At 32.9% G+C, this 26576-nt stretch overlaps 5 protein-coding genes and 1 non-coding gene across 7 annotated transcripts; 5 read left to right on the plus strand and 1 right to left on the minus strand.

Moving 5' to 3' along the window:
• The first annotated feature begins 1283 nt into the window (after window positions 1-1283).
• Window positions 1284-9481, plus strand: LOC18609025 (Zn-dependent exopeptidases superfamily protein). The gene is made up of 21 exons (XM_007043990.3): window positions 1284-1787; window positions 2084-2169; window positions 2283-2384; window positions 3061-3167; window positions 3258-3358; window positions 3764-3851; window positions 4170-4258; window positions 4510-4649; window positions 4755-4917; window positions 5025-5157; window positions 5381-5477; window positions 5574-5703; window positions 6106-6165; window positions 6257-6375; window positions 6892-7016; window positions 7342-7566; window positions 7782-7942; window positions 8536-8699; window positions 8828-8910; window positions 8998-9083; window positions 9196-9481. Exons 1-21 carry the CDS (start codon window positions 1575-1577, stop codon window positions 9337-9339), a joined length of 2616 nt encoding a protein of 871 aa, XP_007044052.2. The 5' UTR covers window positions 1284-1574; the 3' UTR covers window positions 9340-9481.
• Window positions 9482-10224: 743 nt separating this feature from the next.
• LOC18609026 (NADH-ubiquinone oxidoreductase) lies at window positions 10225-13141 on the plus strand. The gene is made up of 4 exons (XM_007043991.3): window positions 10225-10365; window positions 10468-10516; window positions 10717-11000; window positions 12909-13141. Exon 3 carries the CDS (start codon window positions 10720-10722, stop codon window positions 10996-10998), a length of 279 nt encoding a protein of 92 aa, XP_007044053.1. The 5' UTR covers window positions 10225-10365; window positions 10468-10516; window positions 10717-10719; the 3' UTR covers window positions 10999-11000; window positions 12909-13141.
• Window positions 13142-15495: 2354 nt separating this feature from the next.
• Window positions 15496-17564, plus strand: LOC18609027 (Ribosomal protein L22p/L17e family protein). The gene is made up of 7 exons (XM_007043993.3): window positions 15496-15629; window positions 15745-15781; window positions 15883-15923; window positions 16676-16906; window positions 16985-17087; window positions 17169-17236; window positions 17324-17564. The coding sequence occupies exons 1-7, from the start codon at window positions 15627-15629 to the stop codon at window positions 17390-17392; spliced, it is 552 nt and encodes a 183-aa protein (XP_007044055.1). The 5' UTR covers window positions 15496-15626; the 3' UTR covers window positions 17393-17564.
• On the plus strand, window positions 16312-16441 carry LOC148764123 (small nucleolar RNA snoR74). The gene has a single exon (XR_016025001.1). It is a non-coding gene; the product is annotated as a small nucleolar RNA snoR74 (small nucleolar RNA).
• A 2459-nt stretch (window positions 17565-20023) lies between the features above and the next one.
• Window positions 20024-21434, plus strand: LOC18609028 (signal peptidase complex subunit 1-like). The gene is made up of 2 exons (XM_007043994.3): window positions 20024-20176; window positions 21004-21434. The coding sequence occupies exon 2, from the start codon at window positions 21004-21006 to the stop codon at window positions 21277-21279; it is 276 nt and encodes a 91-aa protein (XP_007044056.3). The 5' UTR covers window positions 20024-20176; the 3' UTR covers window positions 21280-21434.
• Window positions 21435-21941: 507 nt separating this feature from the next.
• Window positions 21942-24965, minus strand: EMB1688 (Minichromosome maintenance (MCM2/3/5) family protein). 2 transcript variants are annotated; one of them, XM_007043996.3, is made up of 5 exons: window positions 24200-24965; window positions 23597-23818; window positions 23275-23487; window positions 22961-23154; window positions 21942-22266 (listed from the first exon to the last, which is right to left on the minus strand). In XM_007043996.3, exons 1-5 carry the CDS (start codon window positions 24854-24856, stop codon window positions 22080-22082), a joined length of 1473 nt encoding a protein of 490 aa, XP_007044058.3. In that variant the 5' UTR covers window positions 24857-24965; the 3' UTR covers window positions 21942-22079. The 2 variants fall into 2 exon arrangements, with proteins under 2 accessions (XP_007044058.3, XP_007044057.3); XM_007043995.3 differs by having other exon boundaries at window positions 23293-23487; window positions 24200-24960.
• Between the last annotated feature and the right edge of the window lie 1611 nt (window positions 24966-26576).

The raw sequence follows: 26576 nt of genomic DNA on the forward strand, positions 1-26576 counted from the left end.
ATCATAATTGATGATAACATGATATGTTAATTATATATTTGGTAAAATAACATGACCATATGACAAATTTTCACCTTCCACATTAACATCATTTCAATATCATGTTGATATAAAATGATAAATAACATTCTGACTAATGAAATTGATTAATAATTAATCATAAAGATTTATTTGATCTAAAATAAAAATATAAAAACTTAATTGAATGTAATAAAATAATAAAAATTTATTAAATTTTTTAAAAAAATTTAATAATTTATTTGAGTATTACGCTCTTTCATATTTAATAAATGTTACCTTAACTATAACTTTAAAAAAAAAATTAAAATAGCAATTTTACCAACTTTGCATAGACCACGTGTGCTATCATAAGGTTCTGAATTAACTTTTGCCTAAGCAGCTAGCTAGTTGAAGCCTAGAAGCGAAATTGGCAATTGATTACTCTCCGTCCTTTCTCGTTGACTTTTACAAAACTTTTGAATTAATTTTTGTTTCACATGCTTGGATTTTAATTTATTTTCTAATCACGAACTTGAAAATTTTAAATCCACAATCCTAAAATAAATTTTCTAATTTAGAATACACTTTTACACTTTTGATTCCTTTTTTTATTATTATTTCTATGAAATCATTTGCATCTTTTTTCTAACCCTAGGTTATAAGAGGAACCAACATCATTACAAAAATGATTTTTGTTTAGACATGTCCATGAATACCTTATAATTAAGTACTTTGCATTATCCATTTCAATTAAAAAGAATAAGGTATCTTATAGTCGAGTTTGGATAATAAAACTACAACCAATCACAGGTTTGAGTAGTAATCTTAAAATACCCATTACTCGAACTCAATTATAAATAATAATTTTTAATATTAAATTTTAATTATATATATTATATTTTGTTAATAAATTTTTTATAATTAGCGTTATACTTACTAAATTTCATTAATTATTATAAATATGATTTTAAATTCTAATTTATTTCTTATGAATTAAATTAAATTAAATTTATTAATTTAATTTTCATTAATAATATACATATAAAATTGATTTTAAACTTATTTTAATTTTATATATAATGAATACAAATATTTAACAGTTAATGTTTAAGATATCCGAGTGCTAGTTTAGACTTAGAAACAGGTACGTCACTTTTGTTTTTCAAATTTGAATCGAGGCCAACACTATAACAAGAAAAGCCCAGGACCCGAAGAGCCCAACATCCCACTTGTATCAGCTGTTGTAAGTAAAACCAGAAACAAAAACAAGAACTTAAAACAAAACAGCGTCCCCTGGAGGGAGTTCCGCAAAATTGTTTTATTCCCACATGTAAATGGTTCTTGGCTCCAGCTCCACTCCCAGCAGCTTCCGCAGCTCATTCCTAAATTTGACCCTTCTCTCTTTCGAGGCATTGGCCTCGTACACGCTATCTTACTAACTAGCACCCTTGGGGACCTCTCTATCTCTTAAACTGTTTCTTGCTTTTATTTGTTTTATTTTTCCTTTCAAAACTTGGAAAAGAAAGAAAAAGAAAATACTGTTAGATCGAGGTTTCGGATTCCTTTGTTAGATAATGGCGTTAAGGTTTCACGCCGGAGATGTTTCCGGTTTCAAATTCTTGTTTTCCTTGGCGATCATGTATGGTCTCATGTCGGTCCTGGTTCACTCCGTGCTTTACATGAAGTTCATCCAGCCGTTGGGAATCGACGCGCCTCTCGATCGCTTCTCCGAGGCCAGAGCTATCGAGCATGTTCGAGTATTGTCACATGAAATCGACGGTCGACAAGTGCGTCAAAATATCTTTAGTTTGTTTTTCTTTTTATTTAGTTCTTTATGCGGATGAAGATTTCAATGATTTCTTATATTGTATCTTTGTTTGTCTACACTAGTTTTGAGTTATCGGTTTTATTTTTTTTATTAAATCCTTTAAAATTCAAATTGGATTGGTTGAAGGTTAGTTGAAATGAAGATGAACTCTGGGGAAAAAAATGGAATAGAAATTGCTAACGATTTTTTATTGCTGTATCGTGTGATATAGAAGAAGTCAATATTTATTTATGTGCTGTTTTCCTTTTCCAAAAGGAAGGGCGTCCGGGTTTGAGAGAAGCAGCTCGGTATATTAAGGCACAGTTGGAAACGCTGAAGGAGAGAGCTGGATCTAATATTAGGTTGGTAAACATTTGTTCTAAGGCTGAATTGTTTGATTTTCAAATGGATTTTGTATTTCTCATTGACTATTTAAAGTTGTTCACTTAACTTGATTTAATTCATTAATTGGCAGAATTGAGGTCGAAGAGAATGTTGTTGCTGGATCATTCAATATGATGTTTTTAGGCCACAGCATATCATTGGGTTACAGAAATCATACCAATATTGTAATGAGGTAAATTTCTAATACTGATTACGATTCTCTGGATTGGATTTAGATAGCAGTACTATGCCAATCATTCAAGGAAGGATTTGGAAGTTTCCTTTCTTTCCTTTTGCCTCTATCAGTTATTATTTGGGCATCCACTTTGCATGCAAGTGGGGACCATTTTTAATCATGGGGGCCACTCAAATTTTACAGCGGGCCATTTGTGTCAATACCTTTGTAATGTAATGAAAGAAATAATAGTTGGGAAAATTCATATCATTTATGGTGATACTGATTCTTTTATACTGCATCAGCAAGCCATAGTTACACTTGCATCTTCTGTATCATTTAAGGTGTTAATGTAGTGTGTGAAATTTTGTTATTTTGATCATGGATAAGAAAATCAAACAACACATCGGAAAGGTTTAAAGTGTTTCACTCACAAAAATGAAGGGAAAAGAGTTATTGATATCATTGTTTAAGACATTGTAAAAGTAGTGAGTAAATAGTGGCTTATCTTAATCATAAAAATCAATGTCAGAGGATTGATTAGGTTTTAGATGTCCAAATCTATGTATGTTTTGCACTTTAAGAGGCAATTAACCATTACTTGCATCTTTGGAGTTGGAGATAGTAAAGCACTCTGTTTTACTTGCAACTTTTTGGCAAATGCCATTATCATCTTTCTTTTATATAATGACAGGCTATCTTCAATAGATTCACAGGACACCGATCCATCAGTTTTATTGAATGCTCATTTTGATAGTCCACTTGGTTCCCCTGGTGCTGGTGATTGTGGTTCATGTGTTGGTAAGAACATTCAATATGTTTAGCTTGATTGCTGAAATTACACTTTCTATTTTAGTAAAAACATGTTCATGATGCTTTATGTTTTTGCAGCATCATTGCTGGAAATTGCGAGACTAACCATAGACTCTGGCTGGGTCCCACCTAGGCCTATTATTTTACTATTTAATGGAGCAGAAGAAGTTTTTATGTTGGTAAGAAATATTCAACTTTTTTGAAAATAAACTGTTATTTCAACTGAGACTACTATAGTTTTATGAAATTCTTTAATTTGTCATGAGTGATAAATTACAAAACTTTTAGAGATAATGCCTGAATTTGTGGTAGTTGACATATATTTTGGGACATACCAAAGAAGAAACTTAGTTAATTCTTTTGGGAGAATGGGAAATGGTTGACAAAACTTTAAACATCTTACTAGGAAGAATAGCAAGGAGGGTATGTCTGGGAGGAAAGGAAATGTAAACCAAACTGACAAAATCAAGCCTCAAAATTTTGCTGGCTGACATTATTTTGTTAACTTTGTCTGAAGATCCAAATCTTGTTGAACATCCTATTCATATAGATTTATGAAATGTTTTTTGCTTCTGATATATTAGGGTGCACATGGCTTCATGAGGACACATAAATGGCGTGATTCCATAGGAGCTGTTATAAATGTGGAAGCATCTGGAACAGGAGGTCCTGGTAGGATATAAATCAATGCTAATGTTTTTTTTTTCTCCCAAGTTTTAAAATAATAGTTCATACCTAGTTATGATGACATTGCCTGGGAACAAAGCTCACTTTGTTTCCGTGAAGTAATCAAGAATTGCTTGTGATAAATAAAGTGATAACTTATTTCATACACATATCTGCTTATAGCATAGAATATTCTGTTATAACATGATCATCATAATTTCCTAAAATGATTAATTGAGATAAATATAAAAAATTTCTACCTTACATGGTGAAGTTCTATTTTCTATTTTCAATGCCTAAGTTACATGTGTGTGGACATTACAGATCTGGTATGCCAATCTGGACCTGGTTCTTGGCCTTCTTTTGTCTATGCTCAATCGGCAATATATCCCATGGCACATAGTGCAGCTCAGGTTTTACTTTATCCTTTTCTAGTTTAGATTCTATGATATGGGTGAGCATTCATTTTCTAGGAGTAATTCTATTGCTCTCATTTATAGTTTAAATATATTTCCTTGTGAAGGTTATCATGGTGTAATTTATTTCAGCTGACCCTGAAATTATGTATACTTGGTTCCTATCCGTTAAGCCCGAGTTTTTTATTTCATCTGCTTAGGTTGATGTTGTAACTGAGTCAATCATGGTTTATTTATTATCCTTGCAGGATGTTTTCCCTGTTATTCCTGGAGATACGGATTACAGGATATTTTCCCAAGATTATGGCAACATTCCTGGCCTGGATATTATCTTTCTTCTTGGTGGTTATTATTACCATACCTCATATGATACGGTGGACAGACTATTGTATGCATTACAACTGCTCCTGTGGTAGAGGATCACTTTAGTGGAAATTTAAGCATTTTGGTCATTAAGCACTTCCACTCATGTATGTGCCTGTTTTCAATACAGACCTGGTAGCATGCAAGCACGTGGAGACAATTTGTATAACACAGTGAAGGCCTTTGCTGAGTCTCCTAAGCTTAAAAATGCTCTTGAAAGAGAATCCTTTGGTATTAGTGATGACTACAATGATGAACGGGCGATTTTCTTTGATTACTTAACTTGGTTCATGGTATGTTTTGTATGTGTATAATAAGCACTTTTCTCTAGAGTTGTTTATCCTTGGATGATAATTATTTAATGATCATAAGTGTTTTACTCTGATTATGAATGTTTCAGATATTCTACTCAAGAAGGGTAGCTGTGGTACTTCATAGCATCCCCATTGCCATTTTCCTAATAATGCCTTTCTATTTACGTTTGAATTGTGGGTTATGTTGTTGTTTTTCAACCTTCTATGATTTTGTAAAAGGTAAAATGACTGCATATAATTAATTTATTTGAAATTATTCATTTGACAGTCCTTACCCCGTTATGCATTCCATTGTTATATTTAATTACTTCAGTGAGATATTACTATAAGTAATTAATAATTTCCTTTAACAAGTTCTGCTTCTCTGATTCTAATTACATCTTGGTAATTCTCTTCAAGCTGTTGAGGAATGCTATAATGTTTTCAAATGTTGATTTTGCAGGAATGATCCTCCATGCTACTGGAATTATGCTGGCTATTATTTTCCCAGTGTTATTTTCCATCCTGAGATTGCTATTTTCCAGTTATGCAATGAACTGGTTGGTTGTATATCTTAAGCTGAAGATGAACATGCAATATTTTCTCATAGTATTAATTAGATGATCAAATGTTTGAAACATTGGGTTGATATGCAGGTTTGCAAATCCCTACTTGGCTTTCATGATGTTCATTCCCATCTCGCTTATTGGTCTATTGATCCCTAGAATAGTTTGTCACCTTTTCCCCCTCTCTCAAGATGCTTCAGTTTTCAAGACATCAAAGGAGGTAAACTTTGTAGATTCAAATTTTCTTGAAAGAAATTGACTGAGAGCTAGCCTATTGCATGGTGTTCTTCTGCACAGATTGTTCCTGCGTGGTTTTGTCATGTAGGAGCTTATACTGTGATTACCGTAAAGTTTCCTAAGTTTTAGTCAAGTTTTGCAGCTGATCTCACTTAACCATGCCTAATGCATAAAACCTGGTATGCTGAACATATAATTTTAAGTGGACCTGCAAGACTCATGATAATGCACTGACTTATGCCCACCTATGTAAAAATTTTACAGTGACCAGCTCAGCTATGTTACATGTGACAGTTTTAGATGTGTTTGGGTAAAATTGTTTATGTGTATATATATGCATGGCATGTGGTTAGTGAAGAGGTATATGATTAAATGAATCTTACAGATGCTATCTGATGAGGCAAGATTCTGGGGTGCATTTGGATTTTATGCTTCATTAACTTTGGTAAGTCGTGTGATCACTGTCATTTGCTAGTCATAGGTTTTCATTGCATGGATTTCATCAAATTCTATGAATTGTAAAATTTGAAATGCAGGCTTATCTTGTAGCTGGGTTAAGTGGGGGTTTCTTGACCTTCTGCACGTCTGCTTCTATGCTTCTTGCATGGATCTCCTTTTACCTATCAATCACGTTTTATGGTCATCAGTCAGTCAGGTATTCTTTTTAATAAATTTGCAATTGCATATCCTGTTCTTGAAGTATGGGCATGTGGTTGTTTCCATTGTTCATACACCGAGCTTTTATTTGATGGAGCCCATTGTTAGTTATTTATGTCTTATTAACAGAAAGTTTTGGTGATTCCATTTCTTTTCTCCTTGATTGGATACCCAACACCAAGGAAGCACCCGAGCATTTGGCTCATTGGTTGGTGCATGATCCCCCTGCCTGAAGAGCAGGGTTCGAATCCCCCCTTCCCCAATTATAAAAAAAAAAAAAAACCAACACCAAGGAAATTGATATCCTGTCATTGCTATAGAGCTTCTGAATTTGAGGTTTGGTACATTGTTTATTGTCTATATTTGTTCCTGAAAGTTCTTATGTTTGGAAGTAAATGTCCTCTAGCATTCTTGTACTTCTTCCTCTAGTCATAAATTTCTATATTGTTCTGCAAAACAGTATTAAAATATTATTAAAAACAGAATATAGTCTAATTAAAGTTGTTTGTTTCAGGTCAACAGTTTTTTATGTGATACCTCTAATTCCATGCCTTACATACTCTGTTTATTTTGGCGGGTTTCTTCTTCAATTTTTGATTGAGAAGATGGGAATGATGGGTGCTGTTCCACCCCCGTATGGTTAGTTTTTCTGGACCTATATTTTGTTGCTAATTTTGGTTCTATAAGATTTGTATGGATCTGACTAAAAGATTTACTTTAATAAATATTTTACTGAATTAATATGGGAATTTTCCTTCATAAAGACAAGGTTGACTGGCTGCTTTTGTCCAGGCAGCTATGCATTAAATTTTCAGTATATATTACATTATCTTTTTTATTTCTTCATTTTTCCTGTAACAAATCGATAGTTAAACATTTGGTTATGCTGTATAGGAGTTTTACTGTAACAATATTCATAAATCCCAATGGCAAAATCCAATGATCTTTAGATTTTTGCCTTCAGGGTATTACATAACTGATATTGTGGTGGCATCAGTAGTTGGTGTTGTTACTGGTTGGTGTGTGGGCCCCCTACTACCTATTTGCGGTGATTGGTTAGCCAGGTCATCCATCTTGCAATTCTTTCTCCATCTTAGTGTGATTGCTTTGGCTCTATCTTCGCGGTTCTTTCCATATAGTACAGATGCACCTAAGAGAGTTGTTTTCCAGCATACATTTCTGACTGCAGGTATTTAAAAATTGCAGTTACTATTCAGAAGCCTCTTGAAACCTGTATGAGTTTAGATCATTATACTGCATTAATGTATTTATATGAGCTATTCCATTTTATTAGTGATTTTGATGTCTCAATATTTGGTTGATGTTTAGAACTCTAATGTCCTCTAAGTGGAATAGTTGTAATGCTGTAATTTCTAAAAACTCTTTTACTTCTGGGCTTCACAGATGCAAATCAGGTTGTTGATTCAAGTTATGACTTTTCTGTGGTGGATTCCAATTCTTTGCTGTTTCTGTTTAAATATGCACCTGAAGTGGCAAAGGAGTTGCACATTGGTCCAGAGTTTTCTTTTGACACTGCTAACATGTCTAACCAACAGACTTTTATGGTAAGTAATATTTAGTTAATAAAAATTTACATAACCCATAATAATATATGGATTAGGAAGAGAAAATTTGGTCTCCCTTTTAAAACTTGGATGCATATGCTTGCAATGGTTGGTTCCTTGTGTGCACCTGCTTTACACAATTGCCTCCACTCTCTCTTTTCCCTGCCCTTGGTGTGATATCATTTTCTTTCTCCTTACTAACTTCTTCAGAGGGAAATTCCCTTTCTTTGAGGCACATATATAACTGTTTGTTCTCCAGCCTCAAACAATGCATTGCAACAAATTCTTTGATAATTTATCAAGAGGCTCATTAGGGCTTCGTTCACCGAAGGTCTGTCTATACTGGTTGTACTCTATGCCTGAAAATTTCCCTAGGGTATTGAACCTGTCACATTGGATGGAGAAATAATACCTTTTATTCTCATGGCAGTCATTTATTCTTTATTTGGTTTTCAAATCAGTGTTATTTGTTTCCTTTGTATTAGTTTTCTGTGGCCTTTCACATTTTTACTCTTTGGAATTTATTTAATGGAAGAGAACTTTTAAATATCATCATCAGTGAATTTGGCTAATGGGAATTTATTTCCTTGCAGGCACTTTTTCCAGTTTCCCTTTTGTTTTCAAGAAGTTTGAAGTTCCCCGCAAGAAGTGATGAGATTTTGAAGCAATATAGACATTTTCCTCATTTGTATGCTTATAAGCCACAAAAGATGTTAAGCGATGGATCTCGGAGAGTTTATTTGGAACTTTCCTTAGGGTGAGTTAAGGCTTTTGAAAGCTGTGGACTGTTCTTGGTCTGCATATACAAGCACTAGAAATTTGATGATGCAGATTCTTAAGTTTTATAGACTCTATATATATATATATTCATTTGCATCCTTGCAGCTCCTTAGAGGAGGTTTGGGTTGCTGTCCTTAACATTACTGGCCCTTTATCTAGTTGGTCATTTGCTGACAATAAGCTACCAGGTGCATAAAAATGTTCTGTTCGATTTCAGTTCTCCATTGAAGCTTATCCTCTGGTTGATATGATTCATTGAATGATAAATTTTTCAGTCCCGGAAAACGCTGAAGGTGGTCCACCATCATACATTTGTAGACTTACTGGAGCCAGTCATGAAAATTGGACCTTCTGGTTGGAGGTACAGTTCTATTTCAGTTCTACATTGAAGCTTATCCTCCCCATTTCCAAAGAACCTTTGTTTTCGCTGTATGCATATGATCCATGCCTAACTTCTCACATGGGCACTGCAGGCTAGCAATTCTGGAGATATAAGGGTGGATGTAGCGGTGCTTGACCAAATATTGGTAGATGAAGCAAAGAAGTTGAAGGGACTTTTCCCGGTCTGGGCAGATGTGACTGCTGGTTCTAGTTTTTTGTCCAGCTATGTCTTTTAATGTTTATTCTGGAAGTCTTTCTTACACTAGATAAGCTCATAAAAATAAGTAAACTCATTATATTAACCTCTTGATACCATTGCCAGAACTCTTCCCCTACTGAAATTATGCAACAAATAAAATTCAGGCTTGTTTCAGTTTATGGGGAGAGATTCTCTTTCATTCCTTCTCATTCCACCACTTTAAAAGCTCAATTTTTTTTTTTTATAAAACAATTAAATACTATATTAAAAGCGAATTATATGAAGTTTCATTGTTATTGACACCTCTTAACATTTTATAGAAAAGGGCAATTTAAATACATTTTTATGGCTATTGGACAATAAAAACATGATGGAAACTAAATTTTAAAGCTTTGTATTTAATGTATTGTTAGTGTATAATATTTATAATATTATTCTTCAATCACATGAGATCACTTCATAAATATGAAAAGATTAAAATTTTAAAAAAATTAAATAAATATTTTTAAAATTAAGAGTATTTAGTTTTTAAGTTTTTTAATTTTTAAATTTATTTATTAATGAGATAATAACAATTAAGTCACTAATAGTATAATTTTATACACTGACAATGTATAAAATATAAATTTAAATTAATAATTTATTTTATGGTATTAGGTAAAGTAATAACAATTAACTTTATCGTATTAAGTAAAGATAATAACAATTAAAAAATAAAAATGCCCAAATTAAGAGTGGTATTTTTTGGAGTGAAATTTTGTTAAAACTATATCTTCATTTAGTTTTAAGTTACAGAAACAAGAGTCAGCAAGTTACTATTGTTTTTTATTCGGTACTCCGTTAACGGAGAATTAAGACCGACTCTTTTAAAACAATTGAAAAGCTATTGGGCCTCCTGCAGGCCTGGCCCAATGTCAAACGTATCCGCCACCAACCGGATCGGTTGATCTTTTTCTTCAATTTCTTCCCGAATTTATAAAACTCTAGTATAAAGTTGATTTTGCTTGAGTTGAGCTGTTCCAAGTCTTCAAGAATCAAGAGATATCCCACAATCGTACCAATTGTAAGTGCCATTTGTTTCCATCTCCAGCTCTTTTTCACTTCTGTTTATGAATTCCAATCTGTTTTTGTTGGAAACTGATGGGATTTTATGTTGATTCTGTAGATTCCAAGGCAAGGGCCAAGGGCCACCAATCCCAGGGTTCGTTTCAAAGGTATTACATCATAGCTTGATTGCAGTTTGATTTAGTTTTATTAGGTGAAAACCTGCATATCTTTTCTATTTTTTTGGGTGACTGAAGGGTCAGTACGTAATGCAGCTGTTAGTCCTCTGAGAAAATTAGTTTGTAAATTAATTAGAGCAGATTTAAGAATAGTTTTCTTTTCTGGGTGTCATGATGTTTCGTTGTGACAGAAAATGGGGTTCATAATGGAGTTTGCCGAGAATTTGGTTTTGAGGTTGATGGAGGACCCAAAGGAGAGGGACAAAAAATTTAGGGAGCATTTATATTCAGTCAAGGAACGATGCAACAAAACCAAGGAGATGTGGAGTTACCCCCTGCGACCTTATGGATTTTGGACTTTTGAGCGCCACAATGCCCAACTCCGCTGGGATGCTCAGATTAGCCAGGTGCCGGGTCGCAGGGACCCCTATGATGACCTTCTTGAAAACAGCTTTGATACCTCCACCAAATGAATGTGAGCTCTTGATTTTATCTTATACTGATTCTATGTAGGTGGATGTTTCTTTCATACGTTGCTCGGTATGGTTCTAAAGTAAATATTTAGAGATGTTATAGTTCCTTGATATGATATTGTTGTTCAAACACTGTGGTTTTTGTTGTGGGTGAATTTTGACATTGAAGTTTGGGGAGAAATCAACATAACTTAAGAGCTTTATTCTAGTAGTTCATGATAGAATTAGCAAAGTTTTTTTTATTTGACAAGGTACGAATTATTTTAGGGGGACTTTCTCTTAAATGATAAGTCATGCGGATATTCTCTTTGTTTGGATGCAAAATCTCATGCTAATTGAGAATGTACTGTCTTTCTTTCTCAACAACTACTCATTCATTGATGGTTCCATTCAGATCAACAAAATGTTATAAATTAGTTTTTCTTTTCTAAGTGCTCTCTGCCTATATTGGGAATTTGTTGTTGTGGTATTGATGTTTGATGTGGTCTCATTAGTACCCTGATTTTTCCCTTTCGACTTATTTATGCACTGCTTATGATCCCTAGAATATGAATTTTTTAAATGTGAGAAACATCATTTAATTACTTTGTTTCAATAGTTATCATTGCACTTTTCTGAGATGAGATGTAAGAACTTGCATCAAACTTTAGTATGAATCTGCTGGAGAATATCTCACAAATGATAATTTTGTTCTTCTAGGCGCTAGATGAGCATGAGTGCTTACACTTGAAGATTGTATTGTGCATTAGAATGTTTTGCTGTCACACTTCTTTTACACATGGTAGTCAATGTTTTCACAAAAAAGATACGCAAACTAGTAGTTTGTGGAAAGAATTCCTCGTTTTTATCTTTTTCAACTTGTGATTCAATGACAATGGTGGAAGTTTTGATTTATAAAATAATCAGTAGATCATTGAAGACACTAACTGAATGACAAGGAAATTTACATTATTAAGGGTAAATTTCATCCAAGTTTTCAAGGCTTTGTTGTAATTTAGTTCAAGTTCATTAGATTTGAAAATGGACATTCTGCTCCAAGTAATGAATGACATTAACAAATATGGTTCCGTTTGTTAACTACCCATAATCCTAAACACCAAAATCCTTCTTTGAAGCCTGATTGCACGATCCTTCTTCTTCATCTTCTTCATCATCCATTAGCCCAAACCCTAGTGTATGATTTCATTTGTGTTGAGTGTTTTCTTGTTTCCTGATTTCTTTGATCATTGTAAATAGTATCTTTGATTGCTTTGTCTCAGAAATTAATCACTTTTTGTGGTGAAGGAAGTGGAAATTTCATATATTCATCCCTAAAAACCCCTGATAAAGAGATAAAAATAGAAATTCATTTACCCCTAAAAACTAGTATATAACAACATATCAAATTCCAATATTATCAAAGAGTGTTTATGTTATCTAATCACTAAATAAGAGTAAGTAAAATTTAAAATTTATACCTTAAATCTCACCCTAAAATCACTTTTTCACCTCTTATTTTCTTCCATTCCAGCTACATAGAACACAAGGAAGCAGACCTAAACAATTTTCAAAAGAACTTGAAGGACAAAAAAAAACTTTCTTGAGAAATTTGATGGGTGAATCTCATCTTTTAGAGGCAATTTGGATTTTTTTTTTTTTTTGCCAAAAAATTGGTATTTTTTCTCAACAATTGAAGGTTATTATGGGCATCATGTGATAGTCACGTGTTTCACTATCAGCAAATGTGACAGGTGTCTTAACGGCGGGGGTTATTAAACCTGCCAAGTTGATTTTTTTTGGGGTAGAATGTCCATTGTTAAATCTAATGAACTTGGGTTGAATTATGGTAAAAGCATGAGAACTTGGATGGGATTTACTCTATTATTAATTCCAATCTTTAGGCATTCGCTAATGATGTTCCTTTGATGCAGGCTAGAAGATGATTTAGAGCTTGGTCTGCTGTGGTTGGGCACTTAAGCTTTTCACTGTTCTTTTGGATTTCTTATTATTATGTGCTATAAAAATATGAATATCTAAATTTTTAAGACCAGCTTATGAGTGAAAACAATTGTCTATGTTACTCAACTGTATGGAACAACATGCACATTTTGGTGAATAATTGCCCATGTAATCACTTTCTCTGATTCATGTAGTTTGAAGATAAGCATGCGTCGATACATTTTGCTCAATAGCTGATAAGATATTTCTCAATTACCATTAATAGCTGCCATTATCTGTTTAAATATTATTCTCCTCCAAAACCAGCTTTTCTGGGTGGAGAATGAGGAGCCTAGCAAGCAGCTTGCTAGGGTTAACGGTTCTCAGAAATGCAATTTCTCTGTATTATGCGTGTTTTTATTTGCCCAACACGAGTTATTGAGCTACATATGTGTTGAAAGGCCAGTGGCAATGTATCTTTTTTATGTTTTTTTAGTAAATTATAGAAAAATGTCGCATAGTTTGAAGTAGAATAAATTTGTCTCTAAAATTTAAGATTCGACGCTTGACTATTATGTGCTTAGTTTTGTTTTTTGTTTTTTGTTTTTTTTGTTAACTTCACTTTCAAGAATTTTTTTTATTTTTTTATTTTTAATTATTATTATTATTATTATTACTAATTTAATGAAATAAAATATATTATAGTCATTTTATTGTTAACAGTGCTAAGAAAATTTAATAATTATTGTTACTGTTAGCTTAAAATTCGTACGTGGATTAATTTTCCTGAATGATATTTTTTGGATGAGTCAAAATTCCTTTTTGCGATTAATGGGGGTTTTGCCTTTGGGTTAAATGAGTTAAAGCTTTCTTTTACAGCTTCATCGTATTTTTGGGAGCTTCAGTTTCTGCCATTTGGATTTTGATCAAAATAACTAATTTCAGCAACGTTTTGTTCCTTTTGGAAATAAATAGTTGAAGGATTAAATTGGAAATTAAAAGAGGAAAGATTTTCATGTGTGAAAATTTTATTTTTTATTTTATATACATTTTTTAATTGATTTTAATTATTTTGTATTATATTAAAAATTGTAGTATTACAGTAAAAATAATTATAGTGATATGATCTCTATGAAATAATTGAATAAAAATAATTAACGATGTTTTTTTTAGGTAAAAGAGTACCAAATAAAGAGATAAAAAAAAAAGGAAGAATAATGATATTTTATTGCTTTCTTTCTCAGATCGATTCTGCAGAAAAGGGAAGACAATATTTTCCAAATACGATCAAATCCTAAAGAGAATGTAGATAGAAAATATTTCATGTTTTTTGTAAACATAAGATATTTTACGTTGATTAACTTAATTTTTTTATACATAAAACATTTTATATTCATAAATTTTTTTTTCAATTTCTAAATAGAGAAAACCATTAAAATATTGTTTTAGAAAAACTTTTCAAACAAAGTTTAATAGTAGTTTCTTTTTTTATATAATTAAAATTTTGTTGGTATTATTTGTATTTTTTAGGTTAAATACGTAAATAAACCTCCTAATTATACTAAAAAAACCAATTTAATCTTAATTTTTTTATTATATTCAAATAAACCCCTGAGTTATTATTTTGCGTTAAATAAGTCTCTTTCATTAACCGTTAATTAATGAAAATTGTTGACTAATGAAATAAATAATTTTTAATGCCACGTCAACTGTCACATGACATGTTGATGTGGCATCAAAAATTACAAATTAAGAATTGGATTTTTTCCTCTTACCCATTCAAATGTATGAAAATTATTGGTTAAAGCTTTAAAACAAAAAACCTAAAAAAAAAACATAATTGCTTCTCAAACTAATTACTATCTTTTCAATTGAAGCCATTATTTCTAACAAAAAAACTTAATATAACTTTTTCAATTTAATTGAAACCATTGTAATTAAGGATGACTTCAATTAAAAAGATGATAATTAGTTAATAAACGATAATAATCAGTTTGAAACAATTAGTTTTTTTTAAAATTTTTTGTTTTAAATTCTTAATCAATAATTTTAAATATTTGGATAAGTAAAAAGGAAAAAACTTAATTTTTAATCAATAATTTTTGATGTCACATCATTTATCATTTGACATTGACATCATCAAAATGATATGTCAACATATTACTGACTGTTGATTAATAGAAATTAGTCAACGATTAGTAAAATGAGCTTATTTGATAAAAAATAAGAATTCATAAGTTTATTTAAACAGAATAAAAAATTAAAAACTAATTTAATTTTTTTGATATAATTTGAAGACTTATTTAAGTATTTAACTTATTTTTTAATTAGTCTTGTTGGAAATTTATGCTTGCTGATGTCTGTACATTGACTAGCGTCAGTATGTTCACTTCTCTCTCCTTTTTTTTTTTTAATTAATTGGAAATTTTTGTTTCCTTTAGAATTTGAATTTGGGTGTGTATGTAATCGACGGAATGAAACCCGAGTCGGATGCCGTGGTGAGTTGTGAGGAACAAAAACAAAAACCTATAAAAGAGTTAATGGGCCTCTGGCAGGCCTAGCCCGTTTAAAAAACTCATCATTTAGGATTAGGGTTTTTCATTTGTCACCCTTTATAGTGCAACACAATTCGCCGCTCTTCCGCTTCTTCTGCTAGTGCTAGGCAGACCACCCGGAAAAAGGCAGCAGAAGCAGCAACCAGATCAGCCGCCATGGTGATCTTTTGTTCTAATTGCTTCATCAATTGTTTTCTAAAGCCTGTTTCTTCCTTTCATTTTTTATTTTTATGAGATTTTAAAAATCGAAACCTGATGTTGTTTTCTGTTTCAGGTGAAGTATTCAAGGGAACCCGATAATCCCACCAAGTGTAAAGTCTCATTTGTTCCTTTTCCAGCTCTTTCCTTTCTTTCTATAAATCCCATTTATTTTTGTTAGAAGCTGAAGATGTTTTTTGTCTATTCTCTGCAGCCTGCAAGGCAAGGGGCTCTGATCTTCGGGTTCATTTCAAGGTATTATCATCTTAACTTGATATAATTTGATTTAATTCTTGATTTATTGTTCTGGTATTGATTGGATTCTTGTTGAGGAGCCTCTGTCTATCGTTACGGCTAAAGATCCTGTAAATGATGTGAGACTAATATTTGGTTGTTAAATTTAGATGGAGTTTAGCTTGGTGAAGTAGTTTTCCTGAAAGCATGTTTGCTCGAATTGATATTATAGTTAATACTTTGATTGCATTTGCATTACACTACTGAATGCCGCTCTCAAAGCTTTTCTATTTAATTTTGCTTGCATTTTAATTCGCTTGAGGGAGAACTTTTAAGTGATTCTAGTAAGCTTTTTATGTTGTGTCGTTTATAGTTTTTATAAAGTTTTTGGCTGAGTTTGAACCTGATGAAAAAAGCAGGGTCTTGTTGCCTTTCGTGAACAAGGCTCTCGTAAACTTCAGGAAAATTACTTGCATTGTTATTGGGTGAACCTCTGTTTTCATGTGGTGACTGAAGGTTCAGTAAATGATGCCACATTTTGTAATCTGTTGGGAAAAAAAAATAGTTTTTGGATTAATTATGATATGAGAATGAGTTTGTTCAATTGCTTTTTGGCTGTGTCTTGATGTTGGCAACTTTTTGTGAACTGTCATTGTATTGGTTTTATGATACAATTCCCCATCTTTTAGTTTTGGTTTTTCTTGGCCATTTTGTGCTTGTTCTGGTTTGCTGGTGGTAATCAATGAGTCTCATGCCTGGTTATTGTTTTATAGAACACAAGGGAGACAGCCTTTGCCATAAGAAAGTTGCCTTTGGGTAAGGCTAAGAGGTATTTGGAGGATGTTATGGCCCACAAGCAGGCCATACCCTTCCGACGCTTCTGTGGTGGTGTTGGGCGTACAGCTCAGGCAAAGAACAGGCATTCTAATGGACAAGGTCGCTGGCCTGTAAAATCTGCCAAGTTCATTCTAGACTTGCTGAAAAATGCTGAGAGTAATGCTGAGGTATGCCTACTCTGTGGTTTTTAATTTTTGTCAGCTCTATTGCTTTCCTTTTCTTACAATTTGAAATTAATTTCTCAGGTTAAGGGTTTAGATGTCGATGCACTCTATATTTCTCACATCCAAGTAAACCAGGCTCAGAAACAGAGGCGTCGTACCTACCGTGCTCATGGAAGAATCAACCGTATGTACTAGAACCATCCACATTATTATTGTATAGATTCTATTTTGTATTCCCATGTTAATAGGACACTGTCCTTTGCAGCATACATGTCTTCTCCTTGCCACATTGAATTGATTTTGTCTGAGAAGGAAGAACCTGTCAAGAAAGAGGTAATTCAATTAGACTTAAATTTCCTTAATGAATGAAAATGATGCTGTGTTTGTATGTTTTTTGTTTATAATCTTCCTTTCTTTCAGCCTGAGACTCAATTGGCTGCCAGCAAGTCTAAGAAGTCCCAAGCTCTGCGCAGTGGTGTTTCCTCTTGAGTTGAAGTTTAAAATTTTAGTCAGTGAAGGGGTGCTTCTCAACTTTGATTTCTTACCTAGAGGAAGTTTTGATATTTTTCAAAATAGAATGAGTTGTTATTTAGATGTATTGGATGGTTTCTTGTGTTTTCAAACTATGTTTAGTCAAATGTTATCTGAGATTATTCTTGGAGATTTTGTTTGATGTTAGTCTAATTATAAAGTTTTATATAAGTTGCATTTGTGATTGAGGTTAACTTGTTTTAAAAGAATAAAGAATGTTATTTGCCCATAATGATAGGAAAAGGCTTATGATTTTTTACTCAAAACTAGCCAAAAATTCTTTACAGTGGCAGGACTACAAGTGAATCCGTGTTGTTGGCAGTAGGTATTATACCACATATTATCAGTGATTCTGGGAAACCTGGTAACAATGCTTTGGATGATTTGTTAGGCTCTTGAAACCGTTCCCTTTGATACATGCTGCCGTTTCTTGGGTGTAGCTATGCTTGCAACAGGCTCTAACAACACTCAAACCATTACTTTAGGGAAAATCCCAAGTTCAAAATGCAGGATATTTCAAGACTTATTGAATATGGTTTAATTTTAGCTTCTACTTTTCCAGTTTTGAAAATATACGCGAGAATTAACTTCTTCGTTTCAACATGGATTTTGAATATTAGAAATGGAGAGATGTTTACTTGGTTGATGGCAAGCCAAGTGACAAGTAGGAAGATTAAGGCGAGAGAGCCCAAAATACATATGGGAAGCCAGAGGAATGGGGTTTAATCATGTACTTTTGCAAATGGCAACCGTTAAGGAAGAATTATCTTGAATTTGAATCTTTTTTCCCTTGAATGTGTTAGAAATAGGGATTTTTCCTACAATTTTTTTTTTAATTTTATAGAGCTTATTGTTAGCTTTTAAATAACTAAAATATAAACTTATATTATTTAATTTAGTTTTGCCTTTTATGAAAGGGATTAAGCTTATTGAGTCTTGATTGAGTGTCGATATTATAACTCTTAATATGATGGGTTAGACGTTAATAGTGAATGTAGGCTTAAGAGTATAGTCTTGTGTAGGAAATCTTACAACAATAAGGTTAGGTATTCTCTTTACACAAAAAACATTAAAAATCTTACTCTCTGAGAGTTTATAGATCAAGGAAGAGGAAGATCCCAATGTCTTGAATCTCTAAAAATCAATCTTTCCACTATTGTTACCGTTGCCAAATCATGAATAAAAATCCGGTGTGCTTTTGTATTCTGAAATTCACTCTATTGAATCTTGAGTTAAATAAAAAATGAATACATAAAGTTTATCAATTGGTATCAAAACTTGTTGTAGTTTGAATATATGTTCCAATTAAATATTATTTTATGTGATTTGTCGTAAATTTGTCATGTTAAGTCCAGATCTTTAAGTAAGCGGAAAATTATTTTTCAGCTACTAGTTTTGTCAATAAATATAGAGTTTTTGCTCCTTTTAATACGAAGATTAAATCCATAAATATATAGTGACTTGGATTCTCTTGTAGAGAGATCAAAACTTAAAGTTTCTGGTTTATGTTTTAAAACCTAATTCATGAATTGATTAAAAATCTTGAAATTTTATGTGTTTTAGGCTTTGTTTGATAAGGTTGAGAAATTTTCAACCTTTTCGTTGTACGGAAGGAGGAAAATGTAATGTTTTGTAGGTCAACAAAAAAATTACCTTACCCATGTAAAATGTCACGTAAGATATTTTCTGTTTTCCTTGTCCTTCCAGGACCCATCTCATTTGAAAAATATTACTCTTTCCTGCCTGTGGGATTGATCTCACAAAACCAGTCATGGTTATGGGTAAAAACTGTAGCAAAGATTAATATTACGAAGTTCCAATATATAAATGAAATATTAATTGTCTTTTATATATAGTTTTTTAATTTATAAACAATAAATTTTACACTTTAGAAACACTTGTGTTTATATAATTTTTATTTAAAAATATATATTCATGTGCAATAATAAAAATTAGTATATAGAAAAAAACGGATATTAAAAAAAATTTTGATTTAAGAAAATAAACATTTTTACTTCTTATATTCCTAAATTGCCATTTATCATTGTATAAATAATAACGCAGTAGCATCAAGTAAGGATTGAAATTCAAATAAAGAAGTAGGTGCAATTAATTAATACTAAATGAAATAATAATCCAAACTTTCACGGTAAGCCCTGAAATATTTAAACTTATTTAGATAAAAGGTTTTAAAAAATATATGAAATTAATTTTAATATATTGAAATTTATCAGACTGCAAGTAACAACTAAAACAGGTTCCTCCCAATTAATTATAAAATTTCTTTAAACAACTAATGTTCAAGTAGACAGTTAAATTCTTAATTGAATTCTATAGATGAAAATCTAACATTAAACTTAACTAAATAATACTCTACAATCATCTATTATTTGTTCGGTTCAAGCAATGAGAAGAATGATACCCCAACAGTTAATTAACACTGATCTACACCCTAAATATCTCAAAGGAGATACAAGTGAAATACAGCTTTTATTTATTTTTTTTGTAAAATATTTTTTTTATATACCTCATACGTGACAATAAGTATTAATTTTTTTTGAAAATAATAGTAAAATAAACAGCTTGGGCCTAGATTTCATAATTTGATCCAACGGCTATCATATGCGTTCTTTGATTTCAATCAGGTCGTCAAAATCTGTACTTTAAATTCGTCAGTTTCTCCATCTTGACTTTTAAGTTTCAGACATCTTCTTCCTCTCTGGCCCTGCACTCGAGTTTCTGGTAAGGTTTACCTTTTCTACTCTCTCTTCTCAACGAGAAATCGTAATTGCACGCGTTGGGTTTTTAGTTCAACTCAAATTCTTTTTGTATTTTTTTTCCTTCTGTTAAAAATTTTATGATAAGTTTTAATTCCATATTGATCGAAATTTAAGAATCATGTGGAAAAGGAAAGAGCATGGCATTCGAGCTGTAAAGGCGAGGAGGGTTTGAGTTTAGTTTCTCTGAAAGCAAGCATAGCTCTAAGGATTAGCCATTACTGTTTAATTCTCCAATTCCAATGTTTCTCATGATCGTGATTGGTTTTGATGATCTTAGATTTTAATGAGCAATTAGCTTCAATGGCTTTTAGGTTTTACTTTTCTTTTGCTTTCTCGGATTAACAGCATTTAGGGCTTTGATTTAGCGATCTTTGCTCCAAAGTCACAGTCATTGATCTCTAGGGTTTTGAAAAGACCGTACTTGAATGAAGCAATTTGGGGATCGGGATTCATGGGTATAGCAAATATAGTGATACCTGCAATACTAGCATAATCGGCAATAAAAGAAGTGAAGATTAATAACTGGAATGAAAATAGGAAGGGAGAAGGTCGATTGCCCAATGTCCCTTCATTGGCGAAGCACAATCCATAGCAGCGTAATGGAGAAAAAAATAAAACCTATTTCATTTTTATTTTAGTTGCTTTAAAAGTTTTTCTAGGAGATATTCATACTGATGACAAAGCTTGAGCAACGATGGATGGTAGTTATAGTTTCTTTAATTGTTTCCTGTCATTGTTTTTGTGTTTACTTAGCGTTTGGCTCATGTTGATGGTTGAATTGTGTTGTAGATGGATTGGCAAGGGCAAAAAGTAGCGGAGCAGACAATGCAAATAATGCTGTTGGTGTTTGCGGTGATTGCATTCATTACAGGTTATGTATTGGGATCGTTTCAGATCATGATCCTCATATATGCTGGTGGTGTGACTCTCACCACATTGATTACTGTTCCAAATTGGCCTTTCTTCAACTGCCACCCACTCAATTGGTTGGATCCCAGTGAAGCTGAGAAGCATCCCAAGCCACAGGTGGCTGTGAGTTCAAAGAAGAAAGCCACCAAGAAGTAGGTCGTTTTAATTGATCTTAGCATCATTAGAGTTTGATACAGGCTGAATTGATGTTTTCTGCCTTCATGTGCATCAATGGATACTGTAGTCTACTTAATTTCCCCCAAATTTTGAACTATGGAATGATCGTTTGAAGGGAATTCTTCTGTTATGCATCTCTTTCTTCTTGACGCCTCTAATATATTTTCTTACTGCTATGATGCTACTGCTTTGCTATGAAATATTGTAAGCGGAGAAGATGGAAATGTAGTTTTATTCTCGGATATGATTTAAAGCTATTTGGTGATGAGGATAAGTTGGGCAATGGAAACAGAGTCCCCTATTATATTTGTTTAAACCTGCTTAGCAGTGACAATTTCCAGCAGCTATGAAACTTTGGTGGCAACCAATCGGAAACGATATAGAAGACATTTCTTACTCCTTGCAACGGTAATCTTACAGCAATGAAATGAAAAGGTGGAGTTGGCTTGCAGTGCGGAACGATATCAAGTCATTCTTCTAGGGCTTCAGAATGAAGAATGACTTCTTAGAAGCATATTAATTGCTGTTTGTTACGAGAAATATTATCTCCTTCATGGGCTTGACACTGAACTCCATGACAAAAGATGAATAACATGCATTCTAGCAGCCGAGTAAAACCTTGAGGATGCTGTCATACATGGTTTTATACCAAAAAGGACTTGACAATCTTATTAGCATCAGATAGTAGTAGGAACCTGGCACATCAAGTTTCACATTCTCTTCTACAAAAAGGGTCAACCATATTATTTACACTGTACAGTCCAAGGCCAGTGAATTTCCTATTGGTTTTCATTCTTTATTGCTCTTACAATTGGGTCATTTTCCAAGTCTAAGCTATCGTCATCATCAAGTTCATCTAATTCTTCTAATATTGACTGGTTAATCCGTTTCCGTGATTGTCTCCTATATTTCTTTGGTTCCAGTCGAGGTTCAGCTTGCTTAACGCCCATATCTCCCACCTTGTACCTGCAAATGGCATTTTACGTTACAGAACTGAAGCAGAAATGTTCACAAGTTAGCTAGTCACAAAACTTAACCATATCTAGGAATGAAAAGTTTCAATAAAATATCAGAAGTGAAGGAAAAGAAGAAGAAAATAAGTTCCTTTATTAAATAATCAACAGCACTTTATGAGCAGCAAAAAAAAAAAAATGTGCATGCAGTAAAACACAGTTTCGGATCATGAAGAAAGAAATTGTTTAGAAATGTAAATCTTAACATAGATCTAAGCATTTCTCACTACACTACCATTTCAAAAGAATAAAAACTGATGCAAGTTACAAGTAACAGGATCCTGAAGATATGAAAAAGCACTGGAGAAGCATAAAAAGGATCCCCTTATAGGAAGATTTGGATGATTAAAGCATTGGGCAGTTTCTATAATGATTATAAACAAAATTATGCACATTTAACTTAATGTAGTAACTCTTATTACTACAAAAAAAGTTAGTACCTCTAACTGAATTATGTTAAGTAGAATATTATCAAAATATTAATGTAAATAAGAATGAAGATAGGGCTCCTACTTTTCTATTTGCCTATTACTCTTGTCCATTGTTGATCTATATGTCTACAGATTATACACCAATATATGAAAAGGGATTTTCTTTAAGGCAGATAACTTCTGTGATATACTTGTGCTCCATATTTGTTTACATACCTAACATCACACTCTCTCTTGGTACCAAATGTCCTCAACTGAAATTCTTCTCTGATTCTGATCTCATCAAGAAGTTGAAAATAGTACGAATACCTTTCCCAATCACTTTTCACAATGCACCCTGGTTCACCGAGATGTAAGCAATCATTGAATGAGCATTTTGCGGGTTCACTGTCTTTTAGCATTTTCTGTATCTGAAAAGAATAGTAAAATAAAGAAAGATATCAGATGAATCAAACAAGTTCAAATGTACATTTGAAATTGATACGATGTACATAGACAGCAAATTGCAACCAAATTGTCTATGATATTACAGTCAGCAGGCAAAAGACCTCAGGAAAAGCTTGGGCAAGAGACTGCTTTGTCACTTTCATCAAACTAGGTTGGTTAAACCCAGGAGTATCAGCGAGATAGCCTCCTCCTGATAATGGAAGCAAAGAAACATGTCTAGTAGTATGTTTTCCTCTGCCACTTCTTGTTGAAACCTCCCCAACCCTCTGATCTTCAAACCACTTGCTGCCCAAAATCTAATAAAATAAATGTTGTTTAAGGAAGAGAAAATATATAGCACTTACAATTCCGAACACGGAAACGAGAAACAAAGAAAGAAGTCTTAAAGAACGGAAATAAACCCACAGGATCAAACCAATTATCTCCTTCAAGGGCATCAGAAGCACGGAGATAACTTCTCAGAACATTAATAAGGCTTGATTTCCCAACCCCACTTGGACCCACGATGACAGTTGTTTGATCCCGCAAGTAAAACGCAAGAGAATCAAGGCCATGTTTGGTCTCAACGCTGCAAAAAAGCGGTTCATAACCCCAGCTTTGCAACCTATTCTTCCATGCAACAAGTGCCTGCACATGCATTTCAAAGCCCCGTTTTGTAATTTGGCAAGGAAAAATAAACCCTCAATAAGCAAAACAACACAAAGTGCAATAAATCAGCAGCGATTCATTCGATTTTTCCCAAGGTTGAATGCATCCACATTAAGACAACTAAAATTACCGTCCGTAACAAACAACTAGCAATTACAAAAACTTCAAGAAAGAGAACGCAGTTAGAAAAATTACAGGATTTTCTATTTGTCCATCCACTGTCTTATTCATAAATTTGTAAATCCTACCACTGAATTTATCAATGAATTAAATGCCACTTTTAACGAGCGCAAAAATTAAAATTAGTAAATTACAATACCAGAACCAACAACTAGCAACCGTGGTTGTCAAGATTCGAACCTCTTCATCAACGAGTTCCAATTTGTTCAAAGCAAGCGTGAGGGGAATTCCAGTGGACTCAGCTTCCACTAAGAATCTTGTAAGCATAAAGGGCTCGATCATGGGCTGTTCCATCGAGAAAAGCACGAGCAAATGATCGACATTGGCGACTGGTGGGTCCAAGATCTCGGAGGTCCGTTGAAACACATTCTCGATCACGCCACGGCGGGCCACCCAATCAATAGTTCCCACCACGACCTTGTCCCCTACCAGAACCCTCCTCTTTATTTTCTTTAAAACCTCCTTCACCACACAGAGTAACTCCAACCCGATTTTAGTGCTGGAATCCTCTTTACCGGAGTTGCTAGAGGGTTCTTGTTCCCGTTGGACGATGACGCGCATGAAGTTGGCTTGGGCGGCGGCGACGGTGCCGATTGCTTGCGATTCGGAGAGGGAAGGGGTTTCATTAGGCGAAAGGACGTGGGTGAGGGAGGAGTAGTCTTTGAAGGTGTGTTTGGCTTTAAGGAGATTCTTGTTCGGTTGGGGTTTCTTGGATACGTTTTGTTTGGCAGCAAAGACAGCGAGGTGGCGAATTGCGTTGGGCGATAAGTGACGGAGGAAACTGGTGCTTATGGCGGGTGCTCGGTTGCGAAACAGAGAAAATGAAGTGATGGGCATCGTGGAGAGGGAGAGTAGGAATGGGTTGATTGTTCAATTTTTGTTTTGAGTGCTTTTATTTTAGGTTTGTAAGGAGAGTAAAATGTATACAAGGAGTTGTGAGTTCTTTGTCAAGTTATCCATTTTCTGTTGGGACTGGCGGTTGGAGGATAGCACCAGAGCTTCTATTTACTGTTAATCCAATTAATTCGATCCAAATATTTTATTAATTGATTTAATCGAAACCATCAATTTTATTCATTAATTGATTTAATTAGATTTTAATCGACTTAATCAAATTTTTTTACTTTTTAAGATTTTCAATTTTTCAATTCACTTAATAATTTTTTTGAAAAATTATTAACACTAGATTTTTTTTATGATTAATATAAGTTTATTTTGGGAAAAAAATTAAAATTTGCTTTGACATAACTAATAAATTAGATTAGGAGAGAGAATTTAATGGTTTATAGTTTATATTACAAATTATGTGATTAATTAATTATGTAATTAAGATTAAAGGTTTAAGAGTTAAGAGTGTTTTTGATTAATTAATCCCCTAAGTGGTGATTGGTGAGTGATAATGTGATACAATTTGATTACAAATTTTAATATTATAATATTTAGTTAGGATAGTGCTCGTAGCTATGTTACGAAAAAAATCACAGAAAATATAGATTATGTTGTAGTGGACTTCAATTTGTATCTTTAAAAGGGTTTGTATGGAAATCTAATATTATATTAATCAACTGCATGAATATATTAATTAAAGATAATTATTTGCTTTGCTTTGCTTTCAATTATTGGAAAGCTGCTCCTAAATATATGGCTTTTAAAATAGTATTTATCCAAAGAAGATAGTAATCCTGTTAAGCGTGTAGTAATTTTTTTCATTAAAAATATATTATTCAAACAAAATGAATAACCTTTGTGATTTAATGGTTTGCTCTTCCTTTTGCCATATACATTTGTTCCCATTCTTTGGTTTTTGTTGTTGAGCTATTGTAACACCCCGTATCCTCGTTTAGCCATCAATAAAACCTTACCGATAAAACGAAGAGTCACTTGATGTAAATTAAAAGTCGAAAAGCGGGTACGGGTGAGAAGAATATTTTTTTAAAAAAATATTATTTTATTTTATAAATAAATAATATTAAAATATTAATATTTTATTGGTTGTCGAAATTAGTCATGAGAGAAAGTTCTATGACTAATTTAAGTGAGGGAGAAGAAGTACGAATGAATTTTGGAGATAGATGACGTAAGTGAAACCGCGAGATTTTATTAAATAGAGCTAACGCGGGTAAGTCAATATTTAAATATTACGGTGATACCGCGTTGAAGAATTTTTCCAAAAATTTTCAGCTAGGGTTCTTATTTCCTTTCCCTCTTTTTCTCTCCGGGTTTGGACAGCTTGAAGAAGATGAGAATTCTGGAAATTTTGACCTTTTTAAAGGCTAAAATAATATAATATTATTTTATTCATTTCTTTGTTTTATTAATTTCTTAAATTCTAGCCATCCATTTGTTTCCAAATTTTCACCATACACTTGTCCCACTTATCCATAGCTTAGATAAAATTCTCAGACTTATCCAAAGTCTTGGTGGAGTAATTTTTGAAATTTACACTTTTGCCCCCGTAAAAGTCAAAAATTACATTTTTACCCCAAAAACTGAAAAATTGCCCAGACACATATTTTTCATCCCTTATACTCATACCATTCTCCAATTTGTCAAATGT

Source organism: Theobroma cacao, chromosome 2, assembly GCF_053813885.1.
Source record: "Theobroma cacao isolate CCN51 chromosome 2, ASM5381388v1, whole genome shotgun sequence".
NCBI classification, from domain to species: Eukaryota; Viridiplantae; Streptophyta; class Magnoliopsida; order Malvales; family Malvaceae; genus Theobroma; species Theobroma cacao.